This window comes from Carcharodon carcharias, chromosome 2 (genome assembly GCF_017639515.1).
Source record: "Carcharodon carcharias isolate sCarCar2 chromosome 2, sCarCar2.pri, whole genome shotgun sequence".
Taxonomy (NCBI): Eukaryota; Metazoa; Chordata; class Chondrichthyes; order Lamniformes; family Lamnidae; genus Carcharodon; species Carcharodon carcharias.
The window spans coordinates 50,405,715-50,427,032 of record NC_054468.1 but is presented as its reverse complement, the minus strand read 5'-3'; the positions used below and the strand labels follow the sequence as shown (position 1 = coordinate 50,427,032).

Genomic DNA, 21,318 nt, shown 5'->3' with positions numbered 1-21,318 from the left:
ATGTCAAAACCATACTTTTGCCCATCCCCATTGGATCTTTTCTTGAACTCTGCAGACGTTTGTGTTACTTGTGACCCCACAATGGTATTGATTTGGGAATCCCAGGATACAACTATTGGCAAATTGTTTAACAGACATGTGGCCTGCAATAGTTAGTCTTCAATGCATATATTAGTTTAATAACTTTTTTTATAGAGTAAATAAGGAGGAACTGTGGCAGAAGGGTTGGTAGCAAGAGGACACAGATTTAAAGAAACTGGCAATAGGATCAGAGGTTCATGAGGGAAAATAAATACATTGAGTTATGATGATTTGGAATGCATTATTCAAAAAGGCGATGGGAGCAGGTTCAATAATAACTTTCAAAAAAAGTGGAAAAATCTGCAGGACTGTGGAGAAGAGTAGGGGAGTGGGACTAATTGGATAGCTCTTTCAAAGAACAGGCACAATCACAATGGGTCAATGCCTCCTTCTGTGTTGTTTCATTCTATGGATGCCAATGAAGGCAATATACATCCTAGCATATATGCACTTGGTGATGGTGTTACTTTGAAGTTGCTTTTCATGTACATCTTGATGGTACAAGCTTCAGTGTTAATAGGAGCTGCCAAAGTAAAGCTTGGGAGTTGCTGTAGTGCCTTCTCTAGCTACTGTGCACAGAAGTGGCTGACAATGTCCAGTGGCAGGGGTGCTGATCAGGTGGCCTGCACTATCCTGGGTAGTGGTTAGCTTCTTGAATACAGCTGTGCCCATCTAGATAAGTAACACATGTTCCAACATACTCCTGATATGAGTGTTGTAGATGGTGGAGAAACTTTGAGAAGTCAGAAGGTGAGGCACTTGTTGCAGAGTACATAGCCTGTGCCTGAGGCTTGTAGCGAAGTTGATATGGCTGGTACTGTTAAGCTTCTGGTTGATGGTAATCCTTTGCATGTTGATGGTGAAAAACTTGGCAATGGGGCACAGCTGAAGTTCAAGGGGAGGTGAATGCATCTTTCCTTGTTGGAGGTGCTCTCTGTCTGGTTATGTGCTGCCAATATTACCTGCCACTTTTCAGCCAAAGTCCCACTATAGACCTGTATGGGCTACTTCATTACTGAATGGAGATGAACACTATAGATTTGTCAGTGAATAGACTCACTTCCATCTTCTATGTTGCTGAGAATATCATTGATGAAGCAGTGAAGTTGGCTGGTCAAGTACATTTTTCTGAGGCTCCCTAGTGCCATGCTTAGTTGAATGCTGCTTTATGCAACGGGCAGTAACTCCTAAATCTTCTTTGCCATTTAGCTTGTGTTCATTCCTGGATCAAGACCATAAAGTGTAGAACCCAAATTCTGGCAATACATAAACTAACCATTGTTGAGCAAGTATCACTTTTGGGGAGTCCCTCCATCACTTTGTTGATGACTGGGAGGAGGATGATAGGGTAGTAATTAGTCGGATTAGACTTGTTCCATTATTTGTAGATATGACATACTTGGGCTATTTATCATATTGTCAGATAGATGCTAATATCTAGGCTGTGCATGAATAGGTTAGTTTGAGGGATTGGCTGGCTGTGGCACAAAGGTCTTGAACATTATAGGTTGTTGTCAGGATTTTTTTTTATTCATTCATTGCCCATCCCTGTACAACTAAGTGACTTGCTAGACCATTTCAGAGGGCAGTTATGAGTCAGCCATATTGCTGTGGGTGTGGAGTCACATATAGGCCAGGCCAGGTAAGGACAGTAGATTTCCTTTCCCAAGGGACATTAAGTGAACTAGATGAGTTTTTATGAGAATCTGTCACTTCATGGTCACCATTACTGATACTAGTGTATTAACTGAACTTAAATTCCCCAATTTGGTGGGATTTGAACTCGATATCTCCAGATCATTAGTCCAGGCCTTTGCATCACTAGTCCAGTAATTTAATGACTATGCTACTTATCTCTATCCATAACTCAAGGTCCATAATGTTTTGCAATGTCCAGCATACTTGGCTGTTTTGTGCCTTTGGATACCTAGTGGGGTCATCAATTTGTCATTTTTGGCTAAATCTATTTGGAATCATGCCAGCCTTTTCTTGTACTTATACTGGGCTCTTTCATAGCTGAGGATGTTCTGTTTTTGTTAATTCCCTGATGGTCCACCGTCATTCACAACTGGATGTGGTAGGGCTACAATGATTTTATTTTATTCATAAATTGTGGGACTATTTAGGTCTAACAGTAGCCTGCTGTTTTTGGCATTTATTATACATGCAGCTGTGTGTGGTAGTTTCACCAGTTTATAACCCCATTCTACTCCCAGCAGCATTCTTTTGGCAGACTTGGACTTCTGTCCACCTCACCAACCCTGACCCAAGTTTCATAGCCAAGGGTTCATAATTCATGCATTGCAGGCTCTTGTCAGGACTACTGCTGTTGCAGCACCATGAGAACAGGTGGCCAGAAACTTCAAGGAGCACAATAATGCCAAAAATTGGGGAATTGGCACAAGCCTGTTCAAATCTAGTAACAGTATCAGATTGGAGGCAAAGAAGGCCATTACAAAGACCCTCCTGGTCCACTGGGGAACGAGAGCTGTTACAGAAACATACTAGGACCTATCGGCATTTTCTGCATGTCAGACAAGGGAAGCAAGGGTAACACAGTTTCTGAGAATCAGTGCCACCATCTACATGGGGTGGGTGTCAAGGAGGCAGCCCAAGACAGTATTGGCTGAGTAAGCTAATCCAAGCCAAGACAGTTAGTCAGCGGTAGAAATCAGCGCAAGGTGTTGTCTCAGTTTGCATTGCAATCTCACCCCCTTTCAGAGACGATTGTGGTGAAGAATCCAGTCGTTTCACTTCACAAAGACTGTATGGTGATCATTCTTAACAATGCTATTGAGGAAAGGCATATCTGTGATAGATGGATTCGTAAAACCATGCTCAAGCTGGTTACTTTCACACATTGGTTTCTTCACCCCCGACTCATGTTCTAGCCTGGATTTATGTCTTTTAGGATGCAGCAGCTATTGAGCCATACTTCATGTGGGCATTGAAGTCCCCACCCACAACTTATTAGAGATCTTTGTTTTCCTCTGTCTTTCCTCCAAGTAGTGTATAAGTTTGAGATATACTGAGGGACACACAGCCTTGTGGTCTGGTGTCAAGTTCAGGGTCACATATACTCTGTGCCCCAACCTCTGAATGGTGGATATCCTATACCTAGAGACAGCGATGGCAGAGTCTGGGATGTTGACAATAGGTTTGACTTGAAGTTGTACATTATGCTGTTGCTTGATTGGGCAGAAGGACAGCCCTTTCAACTTTTGCATCAGTCCTCAAATCTTACTGAGGAAATCTCCACATGATCAACCGGGCTGGGATTGCACAAGCCTTGTCCTGATCCAATGACACCAGGGTCATTGTGGATAACTTTGATAGATGTGGCTCTGTGGCCACTGTTCTAGAACTGAGTGGTGAGCTAGGCCATTTAGAGAGCGCTACATATTGTAGGACTCAAGTCACATGTCAGCCAGAGTATGTAGGAGTGGAAGGTTCCTCCCCCGGAAGGACATTGGGCACTGGTCTATAAAATTATCAGATTTATTGAATTAAATTTCACAAGTCAGTTGGATTTAAATTTGCCACCTCTGGGTTGCTAGTCATGTACCAAAACCATCGCTTTCTACATTCTGTAATATGTAGCAATACAGTTTAAATTCTACAATAAGGATTCGAGGACAAGATTCGATTCCATAGGGAGCTATTATATCTAACGGCAGCAACCAGTGGGCAAAATACTATAAATGAAACAGTCAAAACCACCCGAACTTTCTCATCTTTAGCTAGGTTTTTTTCCAACCTAATAAAACAGGGCCTAAAAATGTCTTGTGCACGCTCTTGCTGTGTTAAGAGAATGATGACAAATGAAGGCAAATATTTGTTAAAGCAATTTGATGAAGGGGATGTCTTTTTCTTTGCAATTTTGACCCTGTTTTTTCCCCAATGAGCCATGAAGGCAGTCACATTTATTCCTCCTCGTATAAATGCTCATACCAGATTCGTCCCCTGCTAAACCCATTTTTCATTATTCAAATTTCGTATAATTAAAAAAAAATTAACGCTTTAATCATGGACCAAACTATGTCCTGCAGAGGAAACAACATATTATAACTTGCACTTGCTGATACAGAAAGTAATGTAGACATTTTATACTTTGTTAGGGTTTACCTCTGGAGAGCGACAATTGCAGCCTGTTCATTTTCATTATCTGCTTGTGTGGTACCCAAGTACTGCCATGCCTGTGCACATACCAACAAAATCGATGCAAAGAAGCAACGATAATAATGATTATATTCAGAAAATTACAATACAACTTTAATATCCACATAAAAAAATACAATCTTTAATAGATTTTTTTTAAATGCCAGCTTCATCCTGTTTCAAATTACTAGTCTTTTGTATATATATTTTTATTCTTTAATTAAATACAGAACAGATGAATGATTTTCAAATTGGCTGGTGATAAAATCAAAAGTGATAAAATGGAAGTTGAAACTTAATTAGTTAAATAAAACACAAAGGCGGCAGAGCAGGTGATGTGTTGCAACTGTAACATGGGGAAGCTGGTGGACTAAGAGGGTAAAAATAGAGCATGAGAGTAAACTTGCAAGGAACATAAAAGTGGACTATAAAAGCTTCTACAAGTATGTAAAAAGAAAAAGACTAATGAAGACAAATGTAGGTCCTTTACAGTCTGAAAGGGGAGAATTTATAATAGAGAACAAGGAAATGGCAGAGCAATTAAACAACTACTTTAATTCTGTCTTCCTGGAGGAACACAATAACTTCATAGAAATGCTAGGGAACCAAGGGTCTAGTGAGGAGGAGGAATTGAAGGAAATTAGTATTATTAAAAAAAATAGTGCTAAAGAAATTAATGGGACTGAAAGCCGACAAGTCCGCAAGGCCTGATAATCTACATCCCAGGGTACTAAAGGAGGTGGTCATGGAAGTAGTGGATGCATTGGTTGTCATCTTCCAAAATCCTATAGATTCTGGAACAGTCCTGGCAGATTGGAGGGTGGCAAATGGAACCCCACTATTTAAAAAAGGAGTGAGGGAGAAAACAGGAAATTACAGACTGGTTAGCCTAACATCAGTAGTGGGGGAAATGCTAGAATCTATTATAAAGGATGTGATAACAGGACACTTAGAAAATATCAACGGGATTAGACAAAGTCAACCTGGATTTATGAAAGGGAAATCATGTTTGACAAACCTACTGGAGTTTCTTGAGGACGTAGAATAGAGAAGGGAAAACCAATGGATGTGGTGTATTTAGATTTTCAGAAAGCTTTTGATAAAGTTCCACATAAGAGGTTAGTGTGAAAAATTAAAGCACATGGGATTGGGGGTAATATATTGGCATGGATTGAGAATTGGTTAGCAGACAGGAAACAGAGTAGGAATAAATGGGTCTTTTTCAGAGTGGCAGACGGTGACTAGTAGGATACAGCAGGATTCAGTTCTTGGGCCCCAGCTATTCACAATATATATCAATGATTTGGATGAGGGAACCAAATATAATATTTCCAAGTATGCCAATAACATGAAATGTGCTGGGAATGTGATTGGTGAGGAGGATGTTAAGAGGCTTCAAGGTTATTTAGAAAAGTTGAGCGAGTGGGAAAATACATGGCAGATGCAGTATAACTTGGATAAGTATGAAGTTCTCTGCTGCGGTAGGAAAAACAGAATGGCGGAAGACTAAGAAAGAAGTTCTGCTGAGGGAGTCTGAGCAGTTTGGGGCTAAATTAACATGCAGAACCACACAGATAATAATTACAGGGTTACTACCTGAGCCACGAGCAAATTGACATCGGGTAAAGATGATTGGAGAGTTGAATGCATGGTGTGGGGAAAATGGGTCACTGGCACCAGTACTGGGGAAAGAGAGAGCTGTACCATAAGGAATGAGACCATTGTCCTGGTGAGTCATATAACTAGGGCTGTAGAGAGAACTTTAAACTAAATAGCGGATGGGAGAGTAGTGGGTTGGGAGGGTTGGCAGTGTGAGGGTTAGGGTGAGATTCATGTGAGGCAAAATTTGGAAAGTTCAAGAGAAAAGATAGGCAATAGTACAGGGTAGCTCACAATACAGGTAATGGTAACCAGAAGTAACTAGGGTAATGGTGACAGGAAGGGACAGAGTGCACAAACATGAGAGTGCACCAGCAAAATTGGCCAGAGTAGGAAAATATGGCTTTAAACTCAACTCTTTCTCCGGTACATCGATGATTATTTCGGTGCTGCTTCATGCTCTCATCTAGACCTGGAAAAATTTACTAATTTTGCTTCCAATTTCCACCCCTCCATCGTTTTCACATGGTCCATCTCTGACACTTCCCTTCCCTTCCTTGACCTCTCTGTCTCAATTTCTGGTGTTAGACTGTCCACCAATATCCATCACAAGCCTACCGACTCCCACAGCTATCTGGACTACAGCTCCTCATACCCCGCTTCCTGTAAGGACTCCATCCCATTCTCTCAGTTCCTTTGCCTCTGTCACATCTATTCTGATGATGCCACTTTCAAAAACAGTTCCTCTGACATGTCCTCCTTCTTCCTTAACCGAGGTTTTCCACCCACAGTGGTTGACAGGGCCCTTAACTGTGTCCGGCCCATCTCCTGCGCATCCGCCCTCACACCTTCTTCTCCCTCCCAGAAACATGATAGGGTCCCCCTTGTCCTCACTTATCACCCCACCAGCCTCCGCATTCAAAGGATCATCCTCTGCCATTTCCGCCTACTCCAGCATGATGCCACCACCAAACACATCTTCCCTTCACCCCCCCGGTGGCATTCCGCAGGGAACGTTCCCTTCGGGACACCCTGGTCCACTCTTCCATCACCCCCTACACCTCAACCCCCTCCCATGGCACCTTCCCATGCAACCACAGAAGGTGCAACACCTGCCCCTTGACTTCCCCTTTCCTCACCATCCAAGTGCCCAAACGCTCCTTTCAAGAGAAGCAGCATTTCACTTGCACTTCCCTCAATTTAGTCGACTGCATTTGTTGCTCCCAATGTGGTTTCCTCTACATTGGAGAGACCAAATGCAGACTGGGTGACCTCTTTGCAGTTTGGTCTGTCCACAAGCATGACCCAGACCTCCCTGTCGCTTGCCATTTCAACACTCAAAGCAGCAGGGAGAGGTCCCAGACCGGGGGGTGGAATGGCCCACATTAAGCTCCTCTCTCACACTGATTGGTGAGGGCATGGACATGCCTGCGGTGATGGAGGTCAGTGGCGAACAACCTTGTAAGGATCCAGCACCACATCATCCCTCTCTCAACGTAAACATCCCCCTGCCAACCCTCTGGTCTTCCTGTAAGTAACAGTCAGCGAGTAGGAGGCAGTATTCAGAGAAGAACACCGGCTTGACATCGGTGGATCTGACTGTGAACACATGGGACACAAATAGGAAATGAATCCAACATTTATGCTCTCTCTCCTGCTTTTGACTCTGCTGCAATGCACTACCTATCTCTACTTTGGCTCACAGGGAGCTCTGCCAAGCGACCACCACTCTCAGCCAGCCAGTCCCCCAGCTCCATCCATGTCCTCACCTCCAGCCAAGAGGACACATTGAAGGGCTGGAAATAAGTAGCCTGGAAGACCCATCACAGCGCTTACCCACACCCTGCAACAGCGTAGAGACACACACCTCAGTGGGACCTAGATCTAGAGCAGGCTCAGGTTCATAATCTGGTGGTCACCACACGGACACATGTCCGCAGCAGAAGGAGGCAGGTTTGTGCAAGTTCCCTGGCACTCGGAGGACTGCTGAGGAAGAGGCATCTGCGAGGTCCGAGTCAGATGATGAGCCTCTGGCTTCAGCCTTCTAACTTACAATGGAGAGTCAGCAGAAGGCAGGGGAATATCACGCAGAGCTGTTGGAAGCCCTTAGCAGGGTGGCTTGCAAGTCAGAGGAGTGTGTCTGCCTGCTCTTAGATGAAGTGGTGCCCATGTGTGCATATGGAGGTCTCATGGGAAGAATGGAGGACACCATGGAGACCCTAGTCCAGCAGAACGTGGAGATGGGTGAGTTCCTGCAGTGGTGACGCGAGAAGGAAATGGGACACCTCGATGTCCTCCCAGGTACTACTTCCCCTCAAGGAGTCATGCTGGGGCCCTTGGGCACCTGAAGGGAGGAGGAGCAGCACCTGGATGCCCCTGGGTCATCCACTCAGGAAACTCGGAAGCTGTTCACTCCCACCGAGTCCCCTTTGCCTGTGACGCCCTCAGCCTTGTCCTCTGTCACTGCAGGCGGAGCAGCTGGCCAATGAGTGACTCTAGAGGGGGAATGTGTGTGTGTGTGTGTGTGTGGGGGGACGGCGGGGAGGCAGGGCCTTTTGGAGCCTTGTGCAAGCATTCCGCTACGCATGTGGATCCTTTACGTTTCATATTCACCTCAATATCCTGAACATTTTGAATGCTGCCAGCTGGGGTTCACTTTCAGTTGTCCAGCTGAGCTGACCTGCATCTCTGCCCACCCAATGTTCACACTCCCATGCAGCACCTGATCTTGCCCACCATGACTGTTTCGATTTAGACAGCGAGGTCTGGATTCAGATGTTTGTGCTGCCCCCACCCCCCCGCAGCCCCCCCCCCACCCCCCCGTCTTTTTCCCTGCCCCAGTCACCCATTTCCTTTTCCCTATCACAGTTATTCCCCCTGGCATCACCTTCCACCTCCCCTTCATGACCTACCAGCCACAACTTTTCTTTCAGGGATGTCCAGGTGAATGTGCATATTCTCTTTTTTCTTGAAAATCCCGCCCGACCTCCTCCTTCCCACCCCCAGGGTTCGTGTCTGCCTTTGAGTCCCCACCAACCACCCTCACCATCCCGTCTATCGCTACAATGAAATCCTCATCCTACCGCCTCACTCTGCCCTCGGTCATTCTCACCATTCCCTCATACCATACCACCCTCAGTTCACTTCCCAGGAGGCAGTCATGGACCCATGAGAGCCCTCCCTTGCACATTCACTTTGAATTCCCCCCTCCGGACTCCTTCCCCTCCTGGAACCCCTTACACCCTCCAGACTCCTTCCTCCCTGGAACCCTTACTCCAACTTAGTGCTCTCACCAGCCCCCCCTCCATCCTCCCCCTCTGGGCTCCCTCACCCGCTTAGTCCCTTTCCCTTCCTGACTCCCTCAGACACCCTTTCTTTTTCCACCACCCTTGATCCTTCCCCCCTCCTGACTCCTTCCTCCAGTCTCACTTCTTCCTCTAGCCTTACTGCTTACCCCCTCCTGACTCCTTCCTCCAGTCTCACTTCTTCTTCTAGCCTTACTGCTTCACCCTTCCTGACTCCTTCCTACACCCTTACTTCTTCCTCCTTCCTGACTCCTTCCTACAACCTTACTTCTTTCTCCACCTTTACTCCTTCCCCTCTCCACAATCCTTCCACCCTCCAGACTCCCTCTCCGCTGCAAAAGGAGGCAGGTTTGTGCAAGTTCCCTGGCACTCGGAAGACTGCTGGGGAAGAGGCATCTATGAGGTCCGAGTCAGATGATGAGCCCCTCGATTCAGCCTTCTAACTTATCATGGAGAGTCAGCAGAAGGCAGGGGAACATCACTTCCCCCCCCTGGATTCCTTCCTCCCCCTGGACTCCCTCCCCTCTCCCAAACTCACTCCCCTGACACCTTCATTCCGCCCCTCCCAATCTCATCTCCCCAAAACCTCTTCCTCTCCCAGTCAACCCTAGACTTTCCTCTCCCACCCCCTCGACCATCATCTGTTGTGAGCATCGATGGTGACTTTCCAACTTCCGTGAGCTGCTTCGCAGCAGAGCCAAGTCCATGAGAATCCACCCAGCATGCCATGGACGTTACTCCAGGATCCCGTGATCCAGTTGCTGTTGGGCTCCAGCATCTTCTGCTCCTCGGCTGTCTGCGATGTGAGCAAGGCCCTGGCTGTAAACCTCAACTTTTGCAGGTCACAGTTGTCAAGACGTGTTGTGCACCTGCATGTTTTCACCCCCCGACGTGGGCCGACGATTCAGCGGGTGGGGGTGGGGGGAGTGGGGATGAGTTCGGCAGGCTAGCTTTATAACCATATGCTGATGTAGTACAATGAGGTTCCCAATGTCTGATAGTGCCATCGATGAGCTGAGCGGGCAATCGTAAACTGGTTTCACGACATGGTGAAACTGATTTTTGGCCTTGTCACCATATTGTCCGCTTATGCCACCGAACATGCCCGGCACCAGCAGTCACAGAAAATCCTGGCCAGTGTTTCAACACTAGTGCAAATAATCCAACTCATGCTCCCAGCAGGTCTAACCTATTACAAGTTGGGCTGTTGCCCAACATGCTACTCTTATTTGCTGCAACAAACAACTTCCATAATGAACTAATTGAGAAGCAGAAAACTGTGGATGAAGGAAATCTGAAGTAGAAACGGAAAATGCTGGAAAAAACTCAGCAGGTTAGGCAGCATCTATTTCTACCTCTGCACAGATGTTGCCTAACCTACTGAGATTTTTCCAGCATTTTCTGATTTTATTCCATAATGTGCTGGGCAACTGAAGCCAAACTTAGCCTTTTGCATACAGTGAATGGCATGTAGCATCTCTCTGAGCTAGTAATCTACTTTTTATATGGTTAAAATAAATTGTCTGAAAACCCCTGCCTTTATACTCCTGAACTCTCTAGTTGATAGATTAAATGTTTTCGACTAAAGTGAAATGAAATAAAATATACACAGAAGCAAGATAAACCAGCAGGTACAATATCAATGGAATATTTAATACTGATTTTTTTTAACCATTTGTTGAAAACACACAAAAGTTCCAAAATACCACTTAGTGAGTTCTGTTGGATTTTAGTCAATGTATCTAGGGTTGGAATCACTTCTGCTCTACAGAGCTCCAATTGCCAGGATTTTTATGCATCAGTCTATTTGCATAGCCATTGGAGGATCGCCAGCATGAATCCATGTAAAGGAGAAATAATGTTTTGGGTGCTAGGAAATTAGCTTTTAAAAAGCCAAGTTTAACTGCAGATTGCAGCAATCGGCCGAGGCTGCAGCAGAGAAATAGGATGGCATTTAGATCACTAAGTTCAATGCCAGGCGGATGCACCGAATGGCTCATGTGCAACTGTCACAACACAGCACAAGAACACAAGAATTAGGAGCAAGAGTAGATCATTTGGTCCCTTGAGCCTGCTCCGCTATTCAATAAGGTCATGGCTGTCCTGCTTGTGGCCTCAACTCCACTTTGCTGTTGCCCCCCACCCCACACCCCCCCATAATCTTTGACTCCCTTGCTTTTCAACATTCTGTCTAATCAGCCTTGAACATATTCAATGGCCCAGCCTCCACTGCAGCAACTAGTTCAATGATCAGACCGGGCCAGGTCAGATAGCGCACTGGTCAGTCTCCCCTTTCTTCCTTTGGCATTCTTCACCGCCTAAAATTAAGAGCCTCAAACTAAACATTCACACTACCATCTGGCTAAAAAGGACATAATCAAGGGGTCTTAAAGCATATGTAGTTAGCTCCCTTAATTACAATTACTTGCATATACAAACCCCATACTTCTTCCTCCACGTCAACAAGATAATACCACCAAATTACTTGCATCAACTGTTCAGTGACACCTGTAAAATAATCTATAATTGCTACCTTTGACCAATTCATTCAAATTGAATTGCAGCATAAACTGGCATACAATGTCTGTAGGATTCAGGGCATCAAAGAAGCCATTCCCAACATCAACAGATGCTCCCTACGAGGAGCTTGTCATGCAGCTGATGTGAAGGGATGCTAATCTTGTAGTGGGAGATGTACGCTAGAATGCTGGTAGTAGGTTTGTGATGGCATGCTACACAGTCGCCATGGCATTTCTATGAAAAGCTTTCTCTGTCTCTTTGAGCCCACGTGGGATATGGTCACCCACTCTTAGCTTGTACTATAATTTTTTTAAAAATGCGTTGGAAATATTCAGCAGGCCTGGCAGTCTCTGAAAAAGAGTTAATGTGTCAAGTCGAATGACTACTTCAGAACTTCGCTTATTCCCTCCTTTTCTGCAGATTCACAATAACAGGAAGAAGACAATGAAGGAGAGAATGGACATCTTCCATGTTGACTATGACAATACAAAGATGAGGAGAATAATGAAGATGAGGAAGAGGAAGTTACTATCTAGCCCACCCTGGACCTTCACCTGCCTTGTGTTCCACTGATGCTATTCGTGCTGTCTCATCACTTATTCTTTTGTTCCTAAGCACCATCTCAGATACCTTCAACTAAAGGGGAATTAGATTATGTAAGTGATGATGTAGCACTAGGTGATTTGTAGAGTAGGAATCATGACTGCACTATACACTGTAGGTAAACACTCCTTTTGAGAACTTCTGCCTACAGTATGCCATTGCATGAGCCCATTCCGTTAACAACCGGACATTCATAGGGCAGTTCCATGCTAATGTTTTACCAGAGAACATAGACACACTGACAATGTCTGCAAAATGATGACTGTCGGTATGTTATGCTAAAATTTGCATATGTTCCTGGGTACAGAAGGTTAATCCAGGGCAAATCCAAGGAAGAGACATACCTTGGTGATGTTCAAGCATTTTCTAGTTGCTGATCTAGAATGCCATTAATGAAGGGCCATGTGAAGATTTTGAATATATAAAACTTCTTGGGATGTTTTACTGTGTTAGCATAATTATACAAATATGAATTGTTGTTGGCAAAAAAGCCTAAATCAGTTTTAAACTTCACAGTAGGTTCCAAAAATTAGTAATGAAAAAGCATTATAAACCCTTTTGTATCATTAGGCATAGCCCCATTAATAATATTTCAAAATTCAGATTTGGATGTGAAAGCCCCATCCAAATATGGTGGAATTATAATCAGTGTATGAGCATATAATCTATTTAATTTCTGCTTGAAACAGCAAAGTGATATGTGCTTTACTGAGGAATAATGGTTCTCCAACTAACCCCCCACCCCCACTTTGATATAGCACTTAATTGAAAATTACATTGGAATACAGTGATCACTATGAGTTAATAATAGGTCCATATATATAAATATATAGGACATCTAATGCTTATATATATCATACCGCACTGCGACCAAGCAAAATGCATCTCTTTTTTGTAAAAACACATTGATATGCGTTACACATTATTTCAACTAATATGATTGTTGGCATATTTTGCCTTTTTTAAAATAAAGTTATGATTGTGTAACATCATTAGCCTACCTCTGCATCATAAGGGTCCTGCAAAATTGCTGATTCCAACAGTAAGACAGCATTGGGCAAATCTCCTTCTTTCTGCTTTTTTATTGCTTCTTCAAATGCATTGGGCCAGTCTTTGAAGGGATTGTCGGTGTGAAAGTAATAGCCCTGTAGTAAAGGTCAACTGAAGTCAATAACATCTCACAAAAAAAGTCATAAGAATTGCTTATCTAACTTCTAGAACTAAATTGTTCTGCTTACTGATAGCTCGATAGGCATTTTAATGAATATAATTTATTCACTATTACCTTGCTATTCATGGGGTTACAATAATTAAATTGTTTCATTAATAATTACCTCAAAAATTTTTCATGCAACATTTGTTTGATTCCTTCCACCCCCCATTAATTTACTGTCTTAACTGGTTAGCACTATACTTACTGGGCGGAGGTCTTGTGGTGTAATGGGTAATGTCTCTGCCTCTGAGTCTGAAGCTCCAGGTTTTAGTCCCACCCCAGGGCTTGATGGCCAAGGAAGGTGCATTCTTAATGTGGCCAAACATGTTGAGTATCAACCTGTAAATCCTTCCAACACATGCCAATGGCAGGCAGTAAGAGTGGGAGAGATTCTTGGCCAGCCATGCGAAGGAAAGAACTTTGAGTCTCTACCATCACTATCCATAGCTCCTGACTACAACATGCATGTAAAAGATGCACATTGTCAGAGCAACTCGGACTCTGAGTGAACTATAACACACCATCATCACTACAGTTACCCACATCAAATTCACTATTTACTACATCAAAAACAAGTGCTGGAAAAACTCAACAGGTCAAACAGCATCTGTGGAGAGATGCTGACAGTTAATGTTTTGGGTCCGTATGACTCTTCTTCAGACCTGAGTTTTTCCAGCATTTTCTGTTTTTGTTTCAGATTTCCAGCATCCGCAGTATTTTTCTTTTATCCACTATTTGCTACTTGGGTTCTGTTTAATATGAGGCAAATGATTAGAATCCATCTTGTGTAAAGCACGAGGTAATAGTACACCAAAGGTTCACACTTTTTTCAGCTATATTTTCTTCATTTCTGTCCTGCATAATAGATACCTCTCCTTATTATACTGCATGAATTCATTCTCACCATTTTCAGGTAGATTTTGAATGTATAAGAGAATCAAATAACCAAGCAATTGCTAGCTGCAAAAATGTGATTATAAAGCAACATATTTTGAAGGTATTTTTTTTAAGATCACCTTCTCATGTGGGGAGACAGTTGTATTTGTTGGTGGCTGTTCACTTCCTGCAATCCAATTCCTACGTGCCATTTCCTCCCATTCATCTTGCATTTTATCCCAGAATTCTGTGTCAGACTGGTAGAGAACAATAAAATACAACAGCTAAAATATTTCAATCAAGAGCTAATTTCAATTCAAAAACCATGGAGAATATTTGGCAGCAATCCATGAAGCATCAGATGTCTAATTAAGCTGGCATTTTCTATAGGTCACAGCACAATGAGATACTTGCTAGATGAGATTGAGTTTGAGTGTGAATGCTTAAGAAGAAAATAGAAAGGATAAGTCTACTTTAGCTCACACAAAATATGGTTCTCTGGAAGCTTCTTTCAGGAAAGGTTTCAAAGATATCCTTTGAGTGACAATGCAACCTCAAGAATGCTAGTGCTTTTGTTAATTATACATACCCAACTATGCACACTAATGGTAAATTGAATACCTGATATGAAGTTAATAATTCAGTTTTGCCAAATAATGATTAAAGTTGCCTTTTTCATAGCCCTAAGCAGCAGTATATATCTACCGTGTAATATACCATCAACTGATTAAGTCTTTAGGGCTATAATTTCAATTATAACTATTGATATTTATTTATTAGTTCATTTGTTGCTGATATTTTTGCATGGTTTTTTGATCTTGCGGGAGAAAATGACCACTTGATGTGAAGAATATATGAAATAAGAGCAGGAGTAGACATGCTTCCCATCAAGCCTGCTTCACCATTCAATATGATTATCACTGCTCTTCTGCCTCAACTCCAACACTCCACCCATTCCTCGCATCCCTTAAATCCCAGAGACCAAAATTCTATCCATATTAGCCTTGCATAAAATCAAAGGTGACAAGAAACATTTTTGCATCTTACAGGAGTTCCACGGGTAAACAGAAGAGGGTATATTACATTTCATTAACCTGAAAGCAGAGACAAAATAGAAAAATGAAGATTTGATATTTAGAAGGCTTTGAGTTTCAAAGATGGTGTGAGAACAATGGAACCTGAGATGAAAGGGGGAAAAGGTATTTTAGAGTTACTGTGGAGAGCTTAAGGGTTGGCTGTTGGCTGTGTGAAGATCATCTTCTGGAAACAGCTCTAGACTGGGAGAAGATGCAGTTTGAATCAGCCATCCAGTCAAGTCAGAAAGGTCTTGGGCTGAAAAAAGTCTTGTTCTGAAGTTTTGGATTTCCACAGCAGATGGAAGAGAGTTTAAGAGGTCATGTGTTTTTGTAATTCATTTACGGGATGTGGGCATCACTGGATAGGCCAGCATTTTTGCCCATCTCTAATTGCCCTTGAGAAGATGGTGGTGAGCTGCCTTCTTGAACTATTGCAGTTCCTGTATTGAAGGTACACCCACAGTGCTGTTAGGGAGGGAGTTCTAGGATTTTGATCCAGCAACAGTGAAGAAATATTTCTAAGTCAGGATGGTGAGTGGCTTGAAGGGGAACTTCCAAGTGGTGGTGTTCCCAGGGATCTGCTGCCCTTGTCCTTCTAGATGGTAGTGGTTGTGGGTTTGGAAGGTGCTGCTTAACCAGCGATGGTGAGTTTCTGCAGTGCATCTTATAGATGGTTCACACTGCTGCCACTGTTTGTTGGTGATGGAGGGTGTGAATGTTTGTGGAAGGGGTGCCAATCAAGTGGGCTGCTTTGTCCTGGATGGTGTCAAGCTTCTCGAGTGTCGTTAGAGCTGCACCCATCCAGGCAAGTGAAGGGTATTCCATCATACTCCTGACTTGTGCCTTGTAGATGGTGGACAGGCTTTGGGGAGTCGGGTGAATTACTTGCTGCAGGATTCCTAGCCTCTGACCTGCTCTTGTAGTCACAGTATTTATATGGCTAGTCCAGTTCAGTTTCTGGTCAATGGTAATCCACAGGATGTTGAGAGTGGGGGATTCAGTGATGGTAATGTCATTGAATGTCAAGGGCTGATGGTTAGATTCTCTCTTGTTGGAGATGGTCATTGTCTGGCACTTGTGTGGCGCGAATGTTATTTGCCACTTATCAACCCAGGGCTGGATATTGTCCAGGTCTTGCCGGATTTAGACATGGACTTCTTCAGTATCTGAGGAGTCACAAATGGTGAACATTGTGCCATCATTAGTGAACATCCCCACTTCTGACCTTATGATGGATGGAAGGTCATTGATGAAGCAGCTGAAGATGGTTGGGGCTAGGACATTACCCTGAGGAACTCCTGCTGTGATGTCCTGGAACTGAGATGAGACCTTCGACAACCAGAACCATCTTCCTTTGTGCTAGGTATGACTCCAACCAGTGCCGTGTTTTCCCCCTGATTCCCATTGACTCCCATTTTGCTACGGCTCCTTGATGTCACACTCAGTCAAATGCTGCTTTGATGTCAAGCGCAGTCACTCTCATCTCACCTCAGGAGTTCAGCTCTTTTGTCCTTGTTTGAATCAAAGTTGTAATGAGGTCAGGAACCGAGTGACCTGTGCGGAACCCAAACTGAGTGTCAGTAACAAGGTTACTGTTAAGCAAATGCTGCTTGATAGCACTGTTGATGACCCCTTCCATCACTTTACTTATGATGGAGAGTAGACTGATGGGGCGATAATTGGCCAGGTTGGATTTGTCCTGCTTTTTTGTGTACAGGACATACCTGGGCAATTTTCCACATTGCCGAGTAGATGCTTGCATTGCAACTGTACTGGAACAGCTTGGCTAGGGGTGTAGCAAGTTCTGGAGCACACGTCTTCAGTACATTGCCGGAATATTGTCAGGGCCCAGTGCCTTCAGCTGTTTCTTGATATCACGTGGAGTGAATTGAATTGGCTGAAGACTGGCATATGTAATGCTAGGGGCTTCTGGAGTAGGCGGTGATGGGTCATCCAGTCAGCACTTCTGGCTGAAGATGGATGCAAATACTTCAGCCTTGTCTTTTGCACTGATGTGCTGGGCTCCTCCATCATTAGGGATAGGGATATTTGTAGAGCCTCCTCCTCCAGTGAGTTGTTTAATTGTCCACCACCATTCAAGACTGGATGTGGCAGGACTGGAGGGTTAGATCTGATCCGTTGGTTGTGGAATTGCTTAGCTCTGTCAATCACTTGCTGTTTGGCACACACTGTATTTTAACTTCACCAGGTTGACACCTCATTTTTAGGTGTCAAATGCCTGGTGCTGCTTCTGGCATGCCCTCTTGCACTCTTCATTGAACCAGGGTTTATCCCCTGGTTTGGTGGTAATGGTAGAGTGAGGGCTATGCCGGGCCATGAGATTATAGATTGTGCTCGAGTACAATTCTTCTGCGGCTGATCGCCCACAGCGCCTCATGGATGCCCAGTCTTGAGCTCCTAGATCTGTCCAAAATCTATCCCATTTAGCACATTGGTCGTGCCACACAACATGGAGGGTATACTTAGTGTGAAGACAGGACTTTGTCTCCACAAGGACTGTGCAGTGGTCACTCCTACCGATACTTTCATGGACAGATGCATCTGTGACAGACAGATTGGTAAGGATGAATTCAAATGTGTCTTTCCCTCTTGTTGGTGTCCTCACCACCTGCTGCAGGCCCAGTCTAGCAACTATTCCTTTAGGGCCTGGCCGGCTCAGTCTGTGGTAGTGCTACTGAGTCACTCTTGGTGGTCAACATTGAAGTGCCCTAAACAGAGTACATTCTGCACCCTTGCCATCTTCAGTGCTTGCTCTAAGTGGTGTTCAACATGGCGGAGTACTGATTCATCAGTTGATGGGTGGGGGGGTGGGGGGGGGGGTGGTGTGTGTGTGTGTGTGGAGGAGAGGGGGAATGGGGCCGTATGTGGTAGTCAGCAGGACATTTCGTTGCCCATGTTTGACCTGATGCCATGAGTCTTCATGGGGGCCAGAGTCAATGTTGAGGACTCCCAGGGCAACTCCCTCACAACTGTATACCACTGTGCTGCCACCTTTGCTTGGTCTGTCGTGCCGTTGGGACAGGACATACCTAAGGATGTTGATGGTGGTGTCTGGGACATGATTTGTAAAGTATGACTATGTCAGACTGTTGCTTGACTAGCCTGTGAGGCAGTTCTCTCAGTTTTGGCAAGCCCCCAGATGTTAGCTGCAATTGTTGATTCCAGCGCCTTGGTTGATTTATCCAGTTTCATTGACTTTGTAGCGGTTTGCTAGGTTATTTCAGAGGGCATTTAAGAGTCAACCGTATTACTGTAGCTCCGGCGTAACATGTAGGCCAGACCAGGTGAGAACGGCAGATTTCCTTCCCTAAAGTATTAGTGAACCCTATGGGGTTTTATGACAATCGACGATGGTTTTATGGTCATCATCAGAGCTTTAATTTCAGATTTTTATTGAATCCAAATTCCACCATCTGCCGTGTTGGGTTTCAACCCGAGTCCCCAGAGCATCTCCCTGGGTCTCTGGATTACTAGTCCAATATGTTATTGCCTTTATGAAAGCTACAGCAGTTTGCCTTTGGTAATATTATTGGATTTTTATGGTTAAACATTTCTAAGGGAGTGTTGCCAGGAAGGTGTTTACTTGTTGGGTCTGCCCAAGTAGGGAGTCCTTTGGGGGAATGTTTTGTAAGACTAATTTTAACTCTGTAATTTTATGTGTTTAAGTTTTCTTTTCTTCTTGTAAATAAAATTTTTAATTTTTAAAATCCCAAAAGTGTCACTGGGCTTCTTGCTGCTGAGATCAGTACATTTTCTTCTCATTTTCATAATACAAAAAAAAGGCACAATGGTAGCATCCCTATCACTGGGTGAGAAGCTCTGGGTTCAACACTGACCAGGGCTTGTTGGCCGTGGAAGGAGCATTCATGACGTGGTTCAAGGGACTGATAATCAGACTGGGAATCCTTACACCACCTCCCTACTATTCCCCAAAGATAAAAAAAAGTGTGAAGAAATGCTGAAATAAACCTGTTTTGTTTAGAATGCTACGTTCATTCAGATACGGACCCTTCAATTCTGTCTTTTTACCACTTCTGCAAACCCTGGCCTTAACTGCTGGGGCATTCTTAAGTTTGTACTCTCTGTCCCTTCCTGCCACACTCTGATTATCATTACCTACGTCGCTACCTTGTCCTATTGCCCCGTCCTTTCCCTTCATCACATCTCTCATTACTTGATCCTTCTCCCCAACTATTTAGTTTAAAGCTTTCTCCACTGCCCTAATTATTTATTTATTTACCCTTATGTCAATTTACTCATGGCTTAGGTAGTACTCCAGAGATTATCACCTTTGTGGTTCTGCATTTTAATTTAGCCCCTAGCTGTTCATATCCCTAAGCAGATTTTCTCTCCCAGTTTTATCAATGTCACTGGTACCCACATCAACCACAATAATTGGACCCTTCTCTTCAAACTGCAAGTTCCTTTCCAGCCCCAAACCCTGGCAGCAGGCAGGGAACACAGTTTTCTGGACTCATGCTCTCAGCTATAGGGAAATGTGTCTATCCCCCTGAACACACTGTCCCGTATTACCACCATATTCCTATTTACTCACCCCACTTGAATGGCTTCCTGCACAATAATGCCATGGTCCATTTTCTCATCCACTCTGCAGCCCCCCCTCTCATCTAAAGAAGCTTCAACAACCTCAAAGCTGTTGGACAATTGCAATGGCTGAGGGTCTTCCACTTCGACCTCCTCAATCTCCATATCTGCCTCAATTGCAGTCACATACTCCTGTCCTTGACCACCGACCAAATCAGAAGACGCTAGCCTAAGGGTTGTGACTGCATTTCTGGAACATAATGTCCAGGTAACCTTCCCCCTCCCTGTTGCATCACATTGTCTGTAGCTCAGCTCCAGCTCATCAACTCTGAACCAAAGTCCCTCAAGCCACGGGCATTTACTGCAGATGTGGAGCCTCTTTGTCTCCTCCTCACAGATTACATTCCTACTTAGCTTTGTATTGTCAACAAACTTGGACACATTAATGACTGAGACAAAGCAACTGAGCATTAATGTAGATTGTAAGTAGCTGAAGCTCTAGCACTGATCCTTGCGGCACTCCTTTAGTTATAGCCTGCCAACTAGAAAATGCCCTGCTCATCCTTACTCTTTGCTGCCTGTCCGTTATCTGATCTTCCATCTATGCTAACATATTAGCCCTAATTCCAGGAGTCCTTGTCTCACATATTAATCATTGTATGGCATTTTATTGAATGCCTTTTCGAAATTGAAGGGAAGCACTGGTTCCCTTTTATTTATCCTACTAGTTACATCCTCAAAAAACACTAATACATTTATCAATATGATTTCCCCTTCATAAAGCCATGTTGACTCTGTCTGGCCTCCTTAATAACATATTCCAGCATTTTCCTGATGATTGAAATCAGGCTAATAGGCTTGTAGTTCTCTATTTTCTTGTAAGATTTATCAGCCATGATTTGCAGAGGCTCAACTAAGTTTGTATTAATAAAGTATTAGTTAACAGGAAGTAAAATCCAATATCTTCAATATGAAACACTTTCATATTTTTCTTAAGCAACATTGATTTTATCTTGGAAAACTTATAGCACTTTTTATTTTATCTTTAAGGGTTTTGCTTACTCCGTTATAATTATGATCCCCAATGCTTATAGCAGGTATGCTGGTATTTGAATGATGTGAATACAGGAGATGGAGGGTATAAAAAGTAGCAGGAAGGCAAAAGACAGTGGTGCAACTAACCACACTTGTTCCTCAATTGTAACAGTTGGGAAAATAGTGAGACAAGTCTGGATGTGCACATCTACACCCCGTTTCCATGTTCTTCCTTTTCCTTAATCAAAAAGCACAGCTCCAGCCAATCACTTGCTCAGGGGCCACT

The 21,318-nt window shown here is 43.8% G+C and overlaps 1 protein-coding gene across 1 annotated transcript in view; it reads right to left on the bottom strand.

Moving 5' to 3' along the window:
* The window catches only part of pex5la (peroxisomal biogenesis factor 5-like a), a 188,355-nt gene that overhangs the window by 18,197 nt on the left and 148,840 nt on the right, over nt 1-21,318 (bottom strand). Inside the window, exons 9-11 of the mRNA XM_041176635.1 lie at nt 14,496-14,612; nt 13,268-13,411; nt 4,207-4,277 (exon numbers count right to left, since the gene is read on the bottom strand). Coding sequence (XP_041032569.1) covers nt 4,207-4,277; nt 13,268-13,411; nt 14,496-14,612 — 332 coding nt within the window. The remainder of the gene's footprint in view (nt 1-4,206; nt 4,278-13,267; nt 13,412-14,495; nt 14,613-21,318) is intronic.